Here is a 19,917-nt window from a genome sequence, read left to right as displayed (position 1 = left end):
CAATTCTAGCCACCATCTTTGGCGCATATTCAAGTCTTTCTGAGTAAAGAAATACTTTAAACTCTTGTGGTCAGTATATATCTCGCACTTTTCACCATACAGATAATGTCTCCAAACCTTATGTGCGAATACCACCGCAGCTAACTCCAGATCATGTGTGGGATATCCCTGCTTGTACTCCTTTAACTTCCTTGATGCATAAGCTATTACTTTCCCAGCTTGCATCAACACACATCCCAAACCCTTCTAGAAGCGTCACAGTAGACCACAAAATTCTCGTTGTCTGTCGGCAGACTCAACACTGGTGCAGTAATCAATCATCGCTTCAACTCCTTAAAGTTATTCTCACACCGATCTGTCCACACATATTTAGTCTTCTTTCTTGTCAACTCTGTCATTGGAGTAGCAATTCTGGAGAATCCCTCAACAAACCGTCGGTAGTACCCTGCTAATCCGAGAAAACTTCTGACTTCAGGAACACTGCTCGGTCTAAGCCAATCTCTCACTGCCTCTATCTTACTTGGGTCAACCAGTATCCCCTTCTTACTAACGATATGGCCCAGAAATGTAACTTGCGCTAACCAGAACTCACACTTGCTAAACTTAGCATATAACTTGTGCTCTCTTAATCGCTGTAACACACTACAAGAAAAAATGCTTTTAATAACACCGAAAATGTGTTATCAAAACATACGATAACACTTTCTGATGTGTTAAGACCGACTATGTTATCGTAGGTCAGGGTACTTTACATAACACTTTATCAATGTTATACAGATGTGTTATTGTACTGTCAACGATAACACAATTTCTGTGTTATTTTAATATATAGATAAGTGTTTAATTATGTTATGTATAGTCGATTATATAACACTTTTTTTGTGTTATACTACACTTTAGTATAACACTTTTTTTGTGTTATACTATACATTAGTATAACACTTTTTTTGTGTTATACTACACTTTAGTATAACACATTATTTGTGTTATACTACACTTTAGTATAACACATGTGTTATATTAGCTTAGAGAAACATAATCTTTTTTTACTTACACAAAACTAGGAAAACAAATATGAAAGTTGAAGCCAAATAAGGTAACATAAATAGATTTTTATTAATTACTCAAATGTAATTACAATATTTAGTCTACTAGTCTAGGCTTAAGAAATCATATTACAACATAATTTATGCCTAATTCTGATTCCTTTATCACTAAACACAAAACAAGAAATGTATACAAAAATTAGTGAAATACATTCTTCCATTCTAAAGGCCTCAACTACAAATGTTGTCAAGAATTGCTCCAAAGAAATCATCTCAATATACCTGCACATTGTAAAAAAAAATCCTTTTATTATTAAGAACATAAGACTTAAGCTAGTTTCCACCTGTAAGCATATAAAGTTTAAATTAAATTTGTAATAACTCCAAAACTTGACGAAACAGCAGGGTATAGCAAGATGTACTACCATGCAAAACGACTGAAGCAACAAAACATTCAACTTAATACAATAAGCTAAGAGATGAATGAAGAGAAAATTCCACTGCCAAACAGAGTACTCTATCAATACCTAAAACTTAATGAAAATGAAATAAACATTCAGCAGCATAATTCTAAAGCACAACAGAAGACTTTCTTCTTTATACCTTGAGAAGGGCTGATGAAAGTCATCTTTTTGTTGGTAGTTCTTCTTCTAGCATGGTCATATCAGCCTATTAAGAAAGAAAAATCTAAGCATATGAATTTCCCACAAAACAAACAGTTAAATTTTGAAATGAAAGTGAATGAGAATATCAGAGAGGATAGAGAATGAATGAACTGAACTTTATTGAAATATATTGAAATGTTAAATAGAAAAAGAGAATACATCACTTATAATGAGCTAAAAATTAGAGTAAGACTAACAGATTCATAGAAAACCATAACAAATCTAGCAGCTACCACTTAATAGATAAAATTTGTAGTAATAAAAGTAATAATAACCTCAGAGTATTCATTATTGATGAATTAGGGAAAAACAATAACTTCGTAAGTACTCGAGTATTTTCATGCTCGCATCTGCATAACCAACATACAGCATAGAAGAACATAGAGCTAACAAACCCAATGAAAATTAACATTATCTCGAGGAGAGATATATACCTTTTCCAAATAATCTGGCTTCAGATTACCCCAGGGATGTCGTCCACTTCCATAGTTATGAAGATTTAAAGCAACAATAGCTCTTACACTAGAGGAACACATAATTACAAAATGAGATTTATAGGATAAGAATATCAATGAAAAATGTATAAATGATGATAATACTTAGCGACAGAGATGGTACTTATCTATGAAGAATAAGAAGAAACACATTGCCAGATAAAATTATATTGCAAATAAAACAAACTCACAAACGTACCTTGACGGAACAGTAATTTGCTCCCATTCTGAGCAATTGACCTTTTTGACATGCAGCCTTAAAATATTTGTTAGTCCCCTGAGCCAAAAAAGTATTAAGACGTGTAAGCAAATACAGATTATGATCAAGGCAGAATATTGTTACTCTTAATGACTACAGCTCTGAACAAATTATCAACCACAATAGGAGAGAATCATTTAAAAATATGCTTTGTGCTTTCACCCCTTGAGCCCCAGTAATTTTAGAAGGAGAAAATCACAAGAGAATAAAATTAAATCAAAGTGGAATCCTACTTGCTGATAAATTATTTCCATCAGCAAACAACAAATCATAAAGCAGAACAACCCTCTTAACAAAACAAACTGCTTAAACTTAAAGATATTTCACCTTAATTGTGGATCACTTGTACAAGGTGTAAAGAACCAACCTTGACCGCAACTATAACCAGAATAGATCAGCTGCGACGATCAATTAGAAGAGTTTAGCTGGTAAAATAAATAAGCATTGTGCCTTTTTTCCAGCAGGGTACATTTACATCAAGATACAAATATCCAAAGAACAATTTTAGTTCTAAAAAATCATTGGTAATAGTCCATAATCACAAGAATTTTCACATAATAAGATAACAAACCAGACCTTATTAGAAATTGGTCCTTGTGCCAGGTAAGGTTTCTCATTACGTAAATGATGAAAGTCGTAAGCCACCTGAGCATCCATTCCTGTAATATAGATCCAAAAAATAAGGAGGCTTGTGTAGAATGATAAAAAATACAGCCCTGGTCTGCTTCATATAAAACTAAGAGGGAGCGAACCACACACACACACACACACATACTAATACAGAATAATTATCAGCTCTTAGACAACTCAAAAATCACACAAACATACCTATGCTAAAGTAATTATAAAATACTCCTTCATAACAAGTCTTTTTCTCAGGCAACTCCCCTTCAATCTCCAACCCCTGCATTTAAATACATTTCACCTATTTAGGTTAATTTGTTCACATGAAAATAAATAAATTTAATACTTCACATTTTACAAAGACTAACACAAAACATATTCTAAGTTTAATATGCAGCACATCAAAGATTTCAAAACAAAGTTCATTTTCGTACAAGCAATTAAAAAAATAGCTTTAAAAAAAGTTAAATTTTCCATGTTTATATTGTTTTATATATCTTGACGATTAGAATAAATCTCTATAGATACAAACACTAGAATGAAAACAGGAAAAAAAAAACAATTAATTACATCAAAACTTCAAAAATCCCATCAACTAGCCTCTACAATTTTATTTTTCTGCATGAATTATAAGATTCAAAATAATGATGCACAAGAAATTGCCTAATGTCACATCTAGCATTATACACAATCCAGAGCAGAGCAATAGATTATATGCTATAATGCTATATAGTCCACCTTCTCACTGATTATTCTACTTAAAAAAAAACTTTTGTGAGGCTTGAACAATATGAGAACCTAATATTTCATAGCAGAGCAACAGCACAAATATTAGGCCCAGAACGCAACCTGATCGTTATAACTTCGCTGTTAACATACCTGAATTTGAAACCAGTAACAACGAATGAAAACAGGCATAGGCAATGGAAAGAATATATCAGGAGTTAACTGATAACTGTATGACAAAAACAGAAAATATAATTTGAACTCAAACAGAAAAATAGACTAATAACTTCATTTTTTGCAATGAATATCAGATACAGAAGGTGACCATTGATTAGAGTTCAATGCAGAGCAATTGTTTTCCCCCAACTGTTTGTAATTGTCATCACCAAAAATTGGAGTGAACTCGTTACTCGAATTTTGGGATGACATTAAGGAAGAAAATAATCCATTCATGTCATAGGTTTCTACTTTTTCATATGAATTAGCATTTTCCAATGTGCTAAACACATCAAGATTTTCGATTTCCTGAAAGAGCCTCATTGTTTGATCCACAAAGTCCAATCTTTCAGATATCTGCAGCAGTAACAACAATGGCAGAGCATTAATCAATTAACATCTCAATCACAAAACACTAATCGAACGATTAAGCATAAATATTCATAGAAGTGATCTAACCTTCTCAGTAGTCCTCGTGGTTCAACCGGTACTACCACAATGGTCTGCAAAGTGAGTTTGATTGTTAATAATTCTGAGCTGTGAGCTAGAATTGAACAACTTTGACAACATATGAGAAGAAACCATAAAATTTATAACACAAGTTTCTACCATACTAATCTCAATTAAAGTACTCAAAAAGAAAAAAATTGTACCTTTATTCCAGAGGAAAACTGATAGCAAACCTCAGAATCATCCTGTAGAGTGAAAGAAAATTCACAAAATAAGCAAACATAACAAGAATTCTAACTTCAAAAAATTCAACATATGCATGTGATTTCAACTCTAAAAAATGAAAAAGAAAGAAGAAATACCTGAAATGTGTGTTTATTTTCAGTAGATCTGAAAGAATTCCATTCCCCACTTGGCCCATCAGCTTGAATCCATTGGTACTTCCCATTTAAAGCAGTTTGACCAATAATTCTACATTGACACATATACAAACAACAAACATTAGCCCCCTATTTTCCTCTAATCAACTTTATTATTTTTTAGAGAACAGAAACAAATATTTTCTCTAATGCATTTGACACATTTATAAAGAAAAAAACAAATGTTTAGGGGCATACCCTTCTCTTTATTAAGTGCAGTACAAATAAGAGCAAAAATGAAGGAAGTTATTCTAAAATACTGAGGAAAATTACCTGTTGTTGGAGCCATTCATGGTAAAGTTGTTGCCAACCAAGTTACTGCCAAAAAAAATGACAACTTTTTTTAGACAGAAAGAGTTAACCAAATGTACCAGTGAGTTTCTTAATTAACTTACAGCTTTTGTAACTGTTGGAACTCTCTGTTATTCGATGGAATTGTACCAGTGATATTGTTGTTCCTAAGTACTCTGCAGGTTTTTTTTAATAGTTGTTAGATTATATCTCAAAGCAGAACAGCACAGAAGAAAAAAGATATGTTTGAATTTGAATGATTTATTAGAAAGGGTGTAATAATGTGTTAAAACCATGTTACTTACAAGGTACTTAGAGACTTCATATCCTTGATAAATGCAAGAGAAGAACTTACATTAGATATTTCAGTTAACCGCGTACAGATAATTTACACTAAAGATTGTTAGCATTAAAATCGTGCATATAAATATGAAAATGATTATTAAATATAGTACTCACAAGTCTAATAAGGATGTCAGATTCACGATCGTTGATGGTATAGGTCCCATATTTAGTATTATTAATCAGACCAAAAATAAGTAAAAATTACACACAATAAACACAATTTTTTAATTAAATTAATAAAATGGTTGAAAAGGGTGTATGAAGAAATTCATGGAGAGGAACCTGATATTGAGAAAAAAAGTCAAATTTGGAAACAATATTGAAATTCCTTCTATTTCCTTCTGTTTGAAAATGAAAAAGGCATTTAGATCTTTATTGCTTGTTCCTATGTGGACTTTATCTTTTTTGTTTTACAAACGGTTCCATCATCATTTATGTAAAATCCTTAGATATGCTAGTCATATTTGCTAGTCACCATGAACATCATATGTAGACCACAATTCAACAAAACAGGTAGAAGCAAAGTTTAAAATTATAAAAATCTGACAAAAAACTTACCAACTAGTAAGGACTGTCTACTCAAAATAGGTTTAATTAATTAGAATTTGTAAAAGTAATGTCCCCACAAAATTGAGCTTCAATCAAAACATTTAAAATTATGATTATTTTAGCACTAGACATATATATCCTTGAAGTCATAATTCAATTAAGAAAAATTATGATTATTTTCAAAGCCCATTTACATCTTCACCCACCTCGTAAGAGATAGAGAGAGTAGTAGTAGCAGTAGTAGTAAAGAAGGAATGAAAGAGAGATAGATAGATAGATAGATATGATGGTGGTGGTGGTGATAATGAGGCGGCAAAGATGTAAAGGGCAATTATGAAAAACCATGGAGAATTTGTTTCCAATAATGAATTTTTCCATCACAGGGCAGAAGTACTATTATACATGATATAATCATCACTAGAAGTCAATTGAAAAGATCAGTGAACAATACAATGCAGAAATAAACACGAAAATGAAGTGAAAGTTCCTCCCTTTAAGTGGGTAGGTTCATATAAAGCTCTCTAGGCTGCATGTCCATCAATTAACGCATCAAAAAAAAACTACTCATAAACATTTTCCATCATCTATTAAAGAACCCATTAACATACCAAACCAGAATAACAAAATAAACATTGAGTGAGAAAAATTCAAAGAAAAAAGTTCAAACTAGAGCCATAATCATAGAGGCTGAGTTCAGTTGGAAATTAAATATGATTTTTCAAGAGAATGCAAGTGAGGACGAGAGGAATATCTAGAATTTACTTACTGTTAGAGGAATAGTTAATTAGCTGAGGGTGGATTTATGCCCTTATCAATATGGCTCACCTGAATAGCACAGATCAGATGCATATTAAATTATTATTAGGCTTATTATTAAGACACTAAACAGTAAACAGATCAGATGCATACCTCTATGCTAACCCTTTGTAGACCTTTCCTGATTTAAAAATAACACCTGTTAGGATTGCTATGGTGGATGGTCCAAAAAACAGCTTATATCAAAGGACTTACGATGATGAGGCTTGCAGCAAGCAATAAGCGAGAAAAACTGCTATCATTGCCCATATGCCCCTATATGAAAGAGTAGACATAGAGTTTTAAAACAAATTACACCAACTATTAAAGCAGAAACTACAGAAATAGGTAAACAAAAATAACAAATAAGAGCCTACCTTTTAACTGATGTAACAACATCTCCAGATGCACTGCCTTCTGGATCCAAGACCCCACTTACCCAACTGGTAAATGCATCAAGAAAAAAAAAGCAAAAACAACCTCTTAGTACTTGGTGAGAATGATCAAGAAACAAAAATACTGTATCATTATTTTGCAACTTCAGAAGTTCAATCTTCCAACTTCTAGATATCCATAAGTTATCCACCACCCAGTAAAATCCCCATCCTAAGAGAAACCAGTAAAATCTAGTAATAAAAAACATAGAAGCAACTAGCATGAGTATCACATAAACAACCAAGTAAAGTGAACAGTAAACTAAACTAAACCAAAGACAGCAATAAGCAAAGGCATTTGACATATAAAAGTACTGAAATTAAAAAGCTCCATTCAGAAAGCATCGATTTTTAAAGCTACTTACTGGGTTAGGAAGATGTTCTGTTTTGTTTTTGGTCTCACATGACCAGCTACCATCCGCATTGATTAGCACAAATCCAACAAGATTCTTGACAGAAACAACCACTGCCCCTCTGCACCAAAAACAGAAAAGTAACAAGTTAGTGAGCATATTTCACAATCAGAATACTAATCTGTGATTGTATATAGCTAAAATATCTTGAAGGGATCTTGACTATATACCTCCAAAACTATATCTACATATTTCACAATCAGAATACTAAAATCTAAAATTTCTGGTAAAGAACGGTAAACTATTCAAATATATATAAGTATAGCATATTAACTTAAAATTCTAGTCCAACAATGACCTTCAGTTGTATCATCATAAACCTAAGTTCACCGACCAATGTCAAATTGTTGAAATAAAACACATACTATAATTTTTTTTTTCTTAGAATCCAAATATATAAAGATCCCTGCCCCAAACTTTATATAAGTATAGCATATTATCTTAAAATTCTAGTCCAATAATGACCATGTATCTACAGATGTACATACAAGGCCTTGAAATAATATGAAAATAGGCATTTGCTACTAGATATAAGGAATCCTTATAGCAGAATAAAAAATGAAAATTACTAATAGAAGGTCATTTTGCAAAGTGACATTAAAAAAATGTTATTTTGCCAAACCGCCTTGAATATTATTATATTTTAGTGTGAAACCCCCCAAAAAAGGAATACTTACCTGCCAAAAGACAAAGTTTGTACTGATCGTTTGAGAGACAGCTTCATTAGCCCATGTATCGCGATTAAGCTTCAAAATAGAATAAAAGTAAGAAATGAACACCAAAATCTATGTTAAATGAACACCAATTTCAGTCAATTTAGAAAAGTCCAATGAAACACACTACCTACCATATGTGAGCTGAACTCCTTAGTAGACTGCAAGTTTACCAAGAGCCATTTCTCCAGAGAAGAGGCAGTTCCCTTTGCCTGCAGTAGCACAAACAAAGTTTTACGTGAAGAAACATAACATAAACACATGACATTCTTATCCTCAAAAAATAACAACAGCACCATTTCCAGCTGGATTTGAATAATATCGTTTATAAGAAAAATAAAATTACAGTATAATTAAAAAAACCATTAAAAATAAATAAATGGATAAAGAGTACTAGGAATTCTCCAAATGCATAAAAGTCCCAGTAACTCGTGGCTGATGAAGGCAATACTGTTAAAACAAATTTCAAGTATAAACCCAAAGAGAAGCCCAAAACTAAACTCTAGCATACAAAACTATTATTAAGAGTCAGACCAGTCTTTAAATATTCTCATATACCTTTCAACCATAGAACCTTAAGAGAAATGCAAAGATCTCACTTCCTCAAAACAACTAGCTTAATTTATGACTCAATCACTCGTATAAAACACAAGTCTCGTAATAAAATAAGGATTGTAGGTTGAAAGGATAACCCATGATATACTATCTCCATTCAACAAACTGTAACTCAAGTTCAGGACTTCAAAGAAAGCTAAATAATACAATACATACTTTCTTTATTGAAAATCTAAGACCTATATTTTCTTCATTTGTTAATAAAACAAGAGGATAATTCATTTGTACAAAAGGTCTCTCCCTTTTATATTTGGATAAAAGATATTTCTAGCATGTATAAAATATCATCATATCAGTACAGTATTATTTTCAACTAAACACATGTTTGAGATGGAATTAAAAAGGACAAGGACTGGGATACAAATAAAGTTGAGTCTCCATTTTCTTTTAAATACCAAAAATTTCAAAAGGCAAAAAAGCTAATTGCAGGCACTAGTGAAAGGCACAAAAATCCTACCTACTCACTGACTACTACACACCATCATGCAAAGCCCTATTAATATTTTTTTTTGACCCTTCTTCATTTTATATATCTTTATGTAATATGCTGCAACCGTTAAAGATTGCAGAGAACAACACTATTGTAACAGATTTAAAGGCTCAGGCACCCAAATAAATTCACATTATGATTAGGACCAACAACAGTTTTCCAAAGATAGTAAAAAAGGCAATCATCAAAATCATCTGTCAAAAAACAGTCAAAGTACCACAACTTTTCTGCAAATTAAGGTTAGTAAGAGTACTGAGACTATTCCAGTACAACTTACTGTATCCTTAGTGTCATTCAACTAGTCAACTGTCAAAAACATTTGAATCCAACTATCCAATTTCTACACATTGCACACTATGAAGCAATAAAACCAACAAAAATAACCAATTACCTTTTCAAATGATCCCTGAAACATTATATGAAAGGGAGGTCGATATAAGGAGGCCAGATTGTAGCAACCCAAATTCGCTAATAAGGCTTAAGGGCCTTGATTAGTGTGCCTGGAGGGCATAATGGGATTTATATGTGTGACTTTATTGAGTTAAATGCATGATTATGATTTAAAGCATGTTGTATGACTATTTGACTATTTGAGATGCATGACTATGTGTATTAGTATGCATGTAGGCCCTGATTGTGTAAAAAGGGCATAATTGTAATTTTGGCCATTTTGGGCACAAATGTATTGATATCTGAGATCTGTGACTCGAGACGATCCTAGAATGAGCGGACTAACGGAAAAGTCAAAGCGGGAATTTATACCCGGCTTGGGTTAAGCCTGGGGAGTTTAAATGGGAATTTAGAGAATATATATTGAGGTTAATTTTGATGATGAGGAATATATATATATATATATTTGGTGATTAATCAGGTATTGGGTAGTAAGCGGGAAATTATTAGAGACACTCGAGGAATTAGTGGGAATTGGGTAAAATGACTAAAATGGCCCTACATGGATAAAAGGGTGTAGAATTAATAGGGAGGGCATTTTGGTCAATAGGCTTATTAGAGATAAGTTTATTTAAGCTTTATACTTAGTGGGATTGGTAGAAAAGAGTTATAAGGTTGTAGAAAAGAAAGATAAAGGAAGAAAAAGAAAAGAGAGAAAAACAGAGGGGTTTTGTCTCAAAAGGATCGGTTTGTGGTTCTCCCACCATTTCCCTTCATTTTTCTTGGAGTTAAGCTCAGTGGAGAGCTAGGGTAGGCTGAGCATCAAGGATCCTAAGCTAGACTTGAAGATTGGCAAGGGATTAGCAAGAACACATCAAAAGTTTAGGTAAGTTTTTAGAAATTTCAGTTTTAGGGTTTGACTGGTTTGAGCTGTGTATTTAAGATAAATTGATGGGGATTTTAGGGGAATTCAGGCCAAGGTTGAGGAGGAGCAAGCTAAGGAGGTCTAGTGTTGAACTCAAGGTTGAATTTCCATCCACGGTACGAATTCTAAGTCTTTAACTTTGATGTTTGACTGAATTTCTGGGTTTAGGGTTAACTATGGTAGACTTTGAGTTTTAGGTTGCATGAGCTTGGGTTATGAGTTCTTGGGATGCTTGGGATGTGTGGGAGGTGTTGATAAGTTTTTTTTTTGTGTTTGCGAAAGATTTGGACAAGTTTGGGGTTGAATTGGTTGAAAGAAATCGCAGAAAATGAAATTGGGTGTTGCCTGTCAGCAACTAACGCTACAGCGCTAGTCCTTGGGCGCTGTAGCGCTAGGCCCTGTTTCTGGGGAAGTCTGGTTCTGCTTGTAGCGCTATAGCGTCATCTTTTGAGCGCTGTAGCGCTGCACTGTTCCCAGAAAGGGGTTTTTGGGTTATTTTTGAGGGATTTTGACCTAGGGTTTGGGGTTCGATTCCACCACCTTTTTTTGGGGATCTAGGACTTCCCGGGGGGCTCGGGATTGGTCCCGAGGCTAGGTTTTGGACTTGAGGTTTGGTGATGACTTTGACCTATGAATTTTGTTTAGGTGAGCGCTAGGGCTCGAGTGGGATCGTGCTCGAGGAGTCAACTGATCAAATCTATTGAATTGAAAGGTAAGAAAACTGTAGCACTCGAGAACAGGGCGTGGGCCCATAGTGTTATTGCAGGGCATGGCCCTAGATTGTATTACATGCTAGGATATAACCTTATTTGAATTATTATATGTTTTAAGGATTATTCGAATTGTACGATATGTGTAATTATAGTGAAATGAACGGCTAAGGCCGAGAGCGGCAAGGCCGAGAGCGGCGAAGGCCGGGAACGGCAGTGGGGCCGGAAGTAACACTTAGCACATGGGGTGCTTATAGTCAGGGTAGGACCCAAAGTATACGTGGGGTATCCTTACGGTGAGGACCGAGACCCCAGGCTCTGGTAAGGCTTTTGGGGCGGCATGGCCGTGTTTGCTTAGTCTGATGGTCGACCTGTTTATCTGTGGATTACATGTTAAGTATATGATATGCATATGCTATTTACTGTTTGAGTTTTCTTGCTAGGCTTCGGCTCACGGGTGCTCCGTGTTGCAGGTAAAGGCAAAGAAAAAGTCAACCAGCCATGAGTATGGAGAGTGTGGGGGCGGCGCGTACATGTTCGGCCTGCCCGACTGCTTTGGTTGGGGGCATTTTTGAATATGGTTGTATTAACTTGTTCTTTTGATAGTTAACCAAGTGTAAATCTATTTTTGAGTTGTAAATATTTTGTAAACCTTATTTTTGGGATCCCAGATGTTTGATACTTAATGTTTTCAATGAAACTAAGCATTTTCAAAGATTACAGCCTTAACTTCTGGTTTAGTCACGCCTTTTGTTTTAAGAAACCTCGTAGAGTCAGTTAATTGCACAATTTCCGTTTTAAACTCACTTAGTAACGGCTCTAAGGTAGTAGGGCGTTACACAGATTATCCCGAGCATTATCTGCTGTTGATGCAACACCTTGCTCTGATTCCCAAACCCCAGGGCGTTTCATTTTTTCATCAAAATAACGGAAAGCAATTAATGAGTTTGATTCAAAGGATGGATTTCTCATTCTTGATGCCCTAAATCAAAAGGACATATTCCATAAGTAAAAGTGATTTGCAGTTAGAAATTGAAGTTGTGAATAAAATGAGCATTGCCGATAACTAGGCACATCTACAAGTGGTTGAGATTACTGAAGGCACCAGACAAAGGTATAGAAATAACTAATGTACAATGCATATCCAATTAAAAGACTCGCCAAACTCTAAAAATTAGCAGATATAATTTGACATGAAACACTAGTCCAAGTCATTTACAAAAGCTTATGTGCAGTATCTCAGTTATGAAACACAAAATCAAAATAAAAAAACAAATCCCTACTAAAACATGAGATAACATAGAAGGCAGTAAACGAACAAAGGTTAAAGTATATATCTAAACACCACAAATTAGTGACTGAACCAATTTCCATCCGCCCGAGATAAGTAAAAGTGCTGCGGTGTTCAGTTAATGGATAAAAAGAAAAAGAATAAAGACACAGTTACTGCCAACAATAGATTCCTTAAGATTTCAACAATGCCTCATGTACAACTAAAATTCATATGCAATTGCATCTCCAGTAGATAGCATTTCCTAAAATCCAAAACGCCAATCAAGTAGCTATACAATGGATGACAAATGTAAACAAAATAGTAATAACAGTAGACTTAAGCAATTAAACACACACACACACACCAAAGAATAAACATAATAAACACTATTTTAGTTCAACTGAAAGAAGAGCTTCTGATATTTGCTATGAAATAATAAATCAAAAGGGGAATAGATAAAAATTATACCCGTACATTAAGGCATCATCATAAAGGGCTTCCCTGATAACAGGTAAAGGAGGGCGTACTTCATCTCCAACAATCGGTGCCAAATTCCTTTCGGCTTCACTGAGTCGAATCATTCTAAACCAGCATAAACAATAATGCAGAACGATCCTCCCACTACAATGCCGCCTTCACTGCCTGTTCGGCCAAAGCTTCAATATTTTCTGTAGGTGGAAATTGAGAAGACGATCCTCCCACTACAGTGCCGCCTTCACTGCCTATATAAAAAAGCTGAATAGCCTCCTTAAGCTTCCAACTTGTGGCCTATTCTCCCAACAAAATTCCATAAATTATCTCCAAAAGCCCAATTCTCAATCAAAATCTTCCGATTTCAACACAACCAAAATTAAATAAACCAGAAGACCAATGGAGGCAAGTACAAATTGAGAAAGAGAGATAGAGAAACCTGCAAGAACTGCCTGGCAGTCTCGGCAGTTTGTCCAATGGCGATCTCCAAGAACGATGAGAGAAAGAGATGAAGACTGGTTCGATCCGAGCTAGAAAGAGATGGTTCGGTCCGAGCTAGGGAAAATGAGACAGAGAGAAAGAGATGGTTGACAGAGAGAAAGAGATGAAGACTTCGGTCCGAGATAGGGAAAATTTGCCTCTTTTTTTTTCACTTGCCGCTTTTTTTTTAACTTGCCGCGTGTGACTTTACTCATTAACTTTATATATACAATAACTTTTTTTAAATAGTATTGTAATGATGTGTTATGGTAATGGGTGTTTGGGGTAGTGACACCAGGCGCAGATGATGCTCATGCTCTGTCTCTGACAGGGAGTATACTAGTATATCATCGATAAATACGTTCACAAACTTATCCAGGTAGTCATTGAAAATTTTGTTCATGATATCCATAAAAGCTGCTGGGGCGTTGGTTAATCCAAAGGATATAACCAGAAATTCATAATGCCCGTACCTTGTCCGAAGAGTTGTCTTCGGTATGTCCTCCTCTTTAATTCTCAACTGATGATAGCCTGACCAAAGATCGATCTTTGAAAACACCGTACTCCCCTAAAGTTGATCAAATAAATCATCAATCCTAGGCAGTGGATACTTATTCTTAATGGTCAGCTTATTCAACTCCCTGTAATCAATACACATCCTAAGCGACCCATCCTTCTTCTTAACAAATAGCACTGGAGCACCCCATGGTGAGAAACTCGGTCTGATGAACCCCAAATCCAATAACTCCTGTAACTGAATCTTCAATTCTTTTAACTCTGCCGGAGCCATTCTATAGGGTGCCCTAGAAACTGGCTCCCCCCCCGGTGCCAACTCTATGATGAACTCAATCTCTCGCTGTGGCGGCAATCCTGGGAAGTCCGCCGGAAACAAGTCTGGAAACTCACATACCAACCTGGTTTCATTCGGTCCCACTGTCACCACCTTAGAGGTATCTACAACACTCGCTAGGTATCCTATGCAACCTTCCTGGATCAGGTCTCTAGCCTTCAGTGCTGAAATCATAGGCACTCGCGGTCCATTCACCGTCCCCACGAACACAAAAGGTACTTCACCTTTTGGTTCAAAATTCACCATACGCCGCTTGCAATCAATCGTTGCTCCATACCTCGTTAACCGATCCATCCCTAATATCATATCAAAATCATTTATATCTAATTCAACCAGATCAACAAACAGTTCCCTACCATCTATCTCTACTGGTAATGCTCTAACCCATCTCCTAGAGACTACCAGTTCTCCTGTTGGCAACAAAGTCTGAAAATTCCTAGCATACACAATACTAGGTCTACAAAGCTGGTCTATCACCCTAGCAGATACAAATGAGTGGGTAGCCCCTGAATCAATCAATGCAGTATAGAAAGAACCAGCGCTAGAGATCTGACCTATCACAACTGAGGGACTAGCCTCCGCCTCAGTCTGAGTCAAAGCGAATACCCTAGCGGGAGCAAGACTGTCTCCCTGCTTTGGCTCTTTTTTCTTAACTTGCGGGCAGTCTTTCTTCAAATGGTTAGTACTCCCACAGATAAAACATGCACTAATCTGGCACTCACCCTGATGTCTTCGTCTGCACCGAGGACACACTGGAAAACTCCTCCAGTTGTCACCACTACCCTGACAGCCACCAACAGAACTCCGTACCCTCCTATCAGAACTAGGAGGAGTAAATGAATCTGGAATCCTTCTCTTCTGCTCGCTGGGCCCACTGGCCTGACTAGACCCAACAAAAGGAGGCACCATCCTCCTGGAATCGCGCCGAATAGCGTTGTCCTTCCATATCTGATCCTCATCCCTCTCTGCAGTAAGGGCCTTATCCACCGCTTGGGCATAAGTGGTAGTCTCTGGAATCAACGTAATATTCACATCACGGGCGATCATCACATTCAACCCCAGTAAAAATCTATCTCTCCTAGCTGCATCCGTTGGGACTAGGTTTGGCGCAAACTTTTCCAGTCTGTCGAATCTCAGGGCATACTCAGTAACTGATAACCTGTTCTGAGTCATGTTGATAAACTCATCAACCTTCGCAGCTCGAACTGCTATGCTGTAGTATTTCTCATTAAAGATACTCTTAAATTCTTCCCATGTCATAACTGCAACATTCCTCTGCTGACTCACCACATCCCACCAGATGCGGGCATCCTCCCTAAGCATGTAGCTAGCACAAGCTACCCTTTCACTTCCTTCGACCCTCATAAAGTCTAAAATCAAGGAAATCATGTTCATCCACTGCTCTGCCCGTAGTGGGTCCGATCCACCCTCAAAGGTAGGAGGTTGTTGCTTCTTGAATCTTTCGTACAAGGGTTCCCACCTGTTCTCAATCACAGACTGAACCGGAAGAGGCCTGTTGCCTCATCTGACGGAGTTCTTCCTCTGTTCTCTGCAGTCTATCCTCCATTTCAGCCAATATTTGTTGCCAGTTCTGTGGGGCAGGTGGGGGGTCCTGACCCTGATTATCATCCTCGGCTCTGCTGCCGCGGAGTCTAGATGATTACCGAGGCATTACAACAATATGCCTGCAATCAGTGACACCGCTCATCAGGCATGATAACAAAATCCAATTCCACCTCCCATTCTCAACAACCAACCGAAATCAACAATCCAAATATAATACAAATAGCATATAACACACAACGGCCCTTGCCCTCGCATCATGCATATGTTATGTCACCCATCATGCTCTTTAAGAACTAAGCAAGCAAACAAGGCATTCAAACACATAGTCAAATATATTACTCAACCATACCAACCAACCTTGAGTCGAGCTTTTCAGTGGCAGCGTGCGTACATGTCTAGTCATGTCCAGAACCAATAAACCTTGGCTCGCTCTGATACCAAGTTTTAATGCCCTACTGCCATAGAGCCATTACTAAGTGAGTTTAAAATGTGCAATTAACTCGCTCAGTGAGGTCTTTAGAACAAAAGTGTGATTAAACAAAGAGGCAAGGCTGTAATCTTTAAAAAGTACTCTATTTCATTAAAAGTTCAAGAGTTTAACATTAGGGATCCCAGAACTTGGCTTATAAAATATTTACAACTCAAAACAAGTTTATAAGTAATTAACCATCAAAACTAGGGTTTGTACAGCCATTTCTAAAAAATATCCCCAACCAAAGCAGTCAGGCAGGCCAAACATGTATGTGCCGCCCCTACGCTCTCCGTACTCATGGCTGGTTGACTTTGTCCTTGCCCTTACCTGCAACACAGAGCACCCGTGAGCCGAAGCCCAGCAAGAAAACTCATACAGCACATAACATATGCATATCATATAATCGCCATAGCAGATAACTCACAGTCAATTAGACAATCCATAAGATTTAAACACATAAACGGCCATGCCATCCCAGAAGCGTTACCAAAGCCTTGGATCTCGGTCTACACCGTAAGGATATCCCATGTATCCATTGGGGTCTCACCCTAACCACAAGCACTCCATGTGCTAAGTGGTATTCCCGGCCCCACTGCCGTTCTCGGCCCTTCACCGTTCCCGGCCCCTTTGCCGTTCACTCTTCTATTACCACATTTAGCACTCTCAAATAACAATCAAATACATAATCATTCATTTAAAGCTACATCTTAGCAATGATACAATCTAGGTTCATGCCCTGCAATAATACTATGGGCCCAAGCCCTGCTCTACGGGTGTTACAGTTTTCTTACCTGTATCCCGAGCTTCACAATGCACCAAAGCAACGAGCATGGTCCTCTATCCCGAGCCTCTCCGAAGACCTAGTCACAACACATATAAAACATTCCTTTAATACTAACCAATTCAAAACCACTTCCTGGAACCAATCCCACACTCTCGGAATCCCCAAATTCCTAAAACAATGCATCAGAAATATCCCCCGAGCCCCCGGAGCAAAAGCCCAAAAATGACAAATTCCTTGTTCTGAAAATAGCCGAGCATCGCGGCACTGCCCTTAAGGGCCGTGGCTCCCAGCAAGTCAGAGAGCACTCCCCCAGCCCTGAAACAGCCTCGCACCGCAGTGCCAAAGAATAGGGTCGCGGCACCCCTTCGCGAACCCAGAAATCTTGGTTTTCCCCTGCATTTTTCCCGAGCCAAAACAGCTCCAATTCAACCCAAACAAGTACCTAAGCCTCAAAATCAATTTAAAACCCCAAATGAACCCTCTAACAACCTATAAACACCATCCACAAGTGTAGACACATGATCACTTCCATAAATCATACTTTGATTCCAAATCTCAGTAATTCAAACCAGAAAGTTAGAAACTTAGACCAAAGCCTTCAAAAACCACCCTTCAAATTCCTTAAACCACAACAGAAATAAACCTCATAATTGCACAAAATCCTTACCTCAAGTGGAAAATTCAACCTTAAGCTCCCTTGATTCCAGCTTCAAGCTAAGCCCTCTGATTTCACAAGTTGAATTCCTAAATAAACCAGCAACAAACCATCTTTCAATTTCAACCTAAATTCTATAAAAAAAAACTTGCTAAAACACATAGATTTCAGGGATAAAACTTACCTCTAATCAACCTTGACTTCTTCTTGGCTTCAATTGCTTCAAACCACCATAATTCCTCCCCTATGTCCCATAATTCCCAGCTCTCTTCCTTTCTTCCTTTCTGCCCTTAGCACTCCTTTTCTTCCAACATAAACTAAGTTGTCTAGGTGAGAAAACATGAGTGATATGTCCCTTAGCTGAAGTTTATCTATACCTTTGCCAATAGTCCATTTTACCCTCTCTCAAAATCCTTTCCTAACTAAACCTCAAGGACACTTTTGTCCTTTCTCCTATATTACAATTCTACCATTTTTCTATCTCTACTTGTTACTCTCAGCAGTTACCAATGGTTACTCAGGTTACTCAATCACCAATAACCATTAACCACAAATTCTCAACTCAACTTACGAAATTCCCCAAAGTACCCCTAGGCTCCTCCTGTGCCGGGTAAAAAATCTCGTTGTGACTTTTAAGTTAACTAGCTCCCTAGGATCGTCTCGACACGTGCACCACAATAATATCACCACACTCACGTGGTACAAATTACAAAATATAACTATCACATTTATGCCCTCGGCGGGCCAAAATTACCAATTCACCCCTAACATAAAAAACGGGGCCCACATGCATATTTATACCACCTAAACATGCATTCTAATCACTTATTCATTCAAATTCATATATTATCATATTAATTCACTTATTGCCCTCCAGACACACTAATCAAGGTCCTAAACCTTATTAGAAACTTGGGGTGTTACACAGGCCTTCACGCAAAATTCCCCAATATGGCGCCTCCTGCACCGAGTACACTTTGGGAACACTTTCCAGGTCTCACCGCCACCATGGAAACCTATCTGTATGCCACATGGCCTACTATGTGGCCCTAGAGCTGAAACTGTATCTGGTGTCTTTCTCTTTTGGTCACTAGGGCCTCCGCCCCTACCAAAGCCTGCAAATGGAGGCCCCAAGCTCCTAGAATCCCTTCTGGCCACATTCTCACCCGAGATCTTGTTCTTTGCACTCTCAACTGTAAGCGCCTTCTCCACAACTTGTGCATAGGTAGTCAGTCCCGGCACAGTAATAATACGAACATCCTGGGCCATCATAGGTTGTACCCCCTGGAGAAACCTCTCTCTTATAGTCCCACCAGTGGGCACCAGATCCCCGACAAACTTTGCCAATCTGTCAAAATTCAAGGCATAATTGGTCACTGACATATTGCCCTGAAGTAACTTATTGAAATCTTCCGCCTTCGCAACTTTAACTGTGTCATTGTATTATTTCTCATTGAATAGAGTTTTGAATTCCTCTCATTCCATAGCATTTACTGCCCTGGTCTGGGATACCACCTCCCACCATATTCGGGCATCCTCCCGAAACATGTAAGTGGCGCAGGCCCTTCTCTCATTACCACCTACCCTCATGAAATCCATGAGGGTGGTTATCATAGTCATCCACTGCTCAGCCTTCAGTGGGTCTTAGCTGTCCTAAAAAATTGGAGGGTGTTGCTTCCTGAACCTCTCATACAGGGGTTCCTATCTATCTTCCTCTGCTTAGGGTTGTACTGCCACTAGTACCAGTGGCTGTATCACTGCTGGTATTGCGGGCTGTAGGTTCCTTGTTGGAACCTA

At 37.3% G+C, this 19,917-nt stretch overlaps 2 protein-coding genes and 1 long non-coding RNA gene across 6 annotated transcripts; all 3 read right to left on the bottom strand.

The window, feature by feature from the left end:
- Window positions 1-2,010: 2,010 nt before the first annotated feature.
- Window positions 2,011-3,988, bottom strand: LOC133803568 (diacylglycerol kinase 3-like). 4 transcript variants are annotated; one of them, XM_062241655.1, is made up of 6 exons: window positions 3,938-3,988; window positions 3,293-3,368; window positions 3,041-3,123; window positions 2,792-2,862; window positions 2,405-2,482; window positions 2,011-2,233 (listed from the first exon to the last, which is right to left on the bottom strand). In XM_062241655.1, the coding sequence occupies exons 3-6, from the start codon at window positions 3,119-3,121 to the stop codon at window positions 2,098-2,100; spliced, it is 366 nt and encodes a 121-aa protein (XP_062097639.1). In that variant the 5' UTR covers window positions 3,122-3,123; window positions 3,293-3,368; window positions 3,938-3,988; the 3' UTR covers window positions 2,011-2,097. The 4 variants fall into 4 exon arrangements, with proteins under 4 accessions (XP_062097639.1, XP_062097640.1, XP_062097638.1 ...); XM_062241656.1 differs by having other exon boundaries at window positions 3,887-3,955; XM_062241654.1 differs by lacking the exon at window positions 3,938-3,988 and having other exon boundaries at window positions 3,293-3,515.
- A 514-nt stretch (window positions 3,989-4,502) lies between these two features.
- On the bottom strand, window positions 4,503-4,952 carry LOC133803231 (uncharacterized). The gene is made up of 3 exons (XR_009877833.1): window positions 4,843-4,952; window positions 4,684-4,725; window positions 4,503-4,533 (listed from the first exon to the last, which is right to left on the bottom strand). It is a non-coding gene; the product is annotated as an uncharacterized LOC133803231 (long non-coding RNA).
- Window positions 4,953-7,091: 2,139 nt separating this feature from the next.
- Window positions 7,092-19,503, bottom strand: LOC133806471 (plant UBX domain-containing protein 7-like). Its single transcript, XM_062244569.1, has 13 exons — window positions 19,122-19,503; window positions 13,753-13,868; window positions 13,465-13,610; window positions 13,311-13,409; window positions 12,409-12,551; window positions 9,936-10,012; window positions 8,574-8,651; window positions 8,404-8,472; window positions 8,025-8,046; window positions 7,897-7,910; window positions 7,729-7,787; window positions 7,257-7,322; window positions 7,092-7,155 (listed from the first exon to the last, which is right to left on the bottom strand). The coding sequence occupies exons 1-13, from the start codon at window positions 19,501-19,503 to the stop codon at window positions 7,092-7,094; spliced, it is 1,335 nt and encodes a 444-aa protein (XP_062100553.1).
- Window positions 19,504-19,917: the final 414 nt, after the last annotated feature.

The sequence above is a fragment of the Humulus lupulus genome, chromosome X (assembly GCF_963169125.1).
Source record: "Humulus lupulus chromosome X, drHumLupu1.1, whole genome shotgun sequence".
Taxonomy (NCBI): Eukaryota; Viridiplantae; Streptophyta; class Magnoliopsida; order Rosales; family Cannabaceae; genus Humulus; species Humulus lupulus.
This window is presented reverse-complemented; position numbering and strand designations above follow the sequence as displayed.

Coding starts and splice junctions, on each gene's coding strand:
- LOC133803568 (XM_062241654.1), bottom strand. CDS start 3,374: ATGCAGGGGTTGGAGATTGAAGGGGAGTTGCCTGAGAAAAAGACTTGT. Junction 3,124..3,292: donor TTATAATTACTTTAGCATAG/GTATGTTTGTGT, acceptor TCTATATTACAG/GAATGGATGCTCAGGTGGCT. Junction 2,234..2,404: donor CAAATTACTGTTCCGTCAAG/GTACGTTTGTGA, acceptor GTGTTCCTCTAG/TGTAAGAGCTATTGTTGCTT.
- LOC133806471 (XM_062244569.1), bottom strand. CDS start 19,503: ATGTCAGTGACCAATTATGCCTTGAATTTTGACAGATTGGCAAAGTTT. Junction 13,869..19,121: donor GATAGGTTTCCATGGTGGCG/GTGAGACCTGGA, acceptor CATTTTCCCTAG/CTCGGACCGAACCATCTCTT. Junction 8,047..8,403: donor CAAACTTTGTCTTTTGGCAG/GTAAGTATTCCT, acceptor CGGTGAACTTAG/GTTTATGATGATACAACTGA.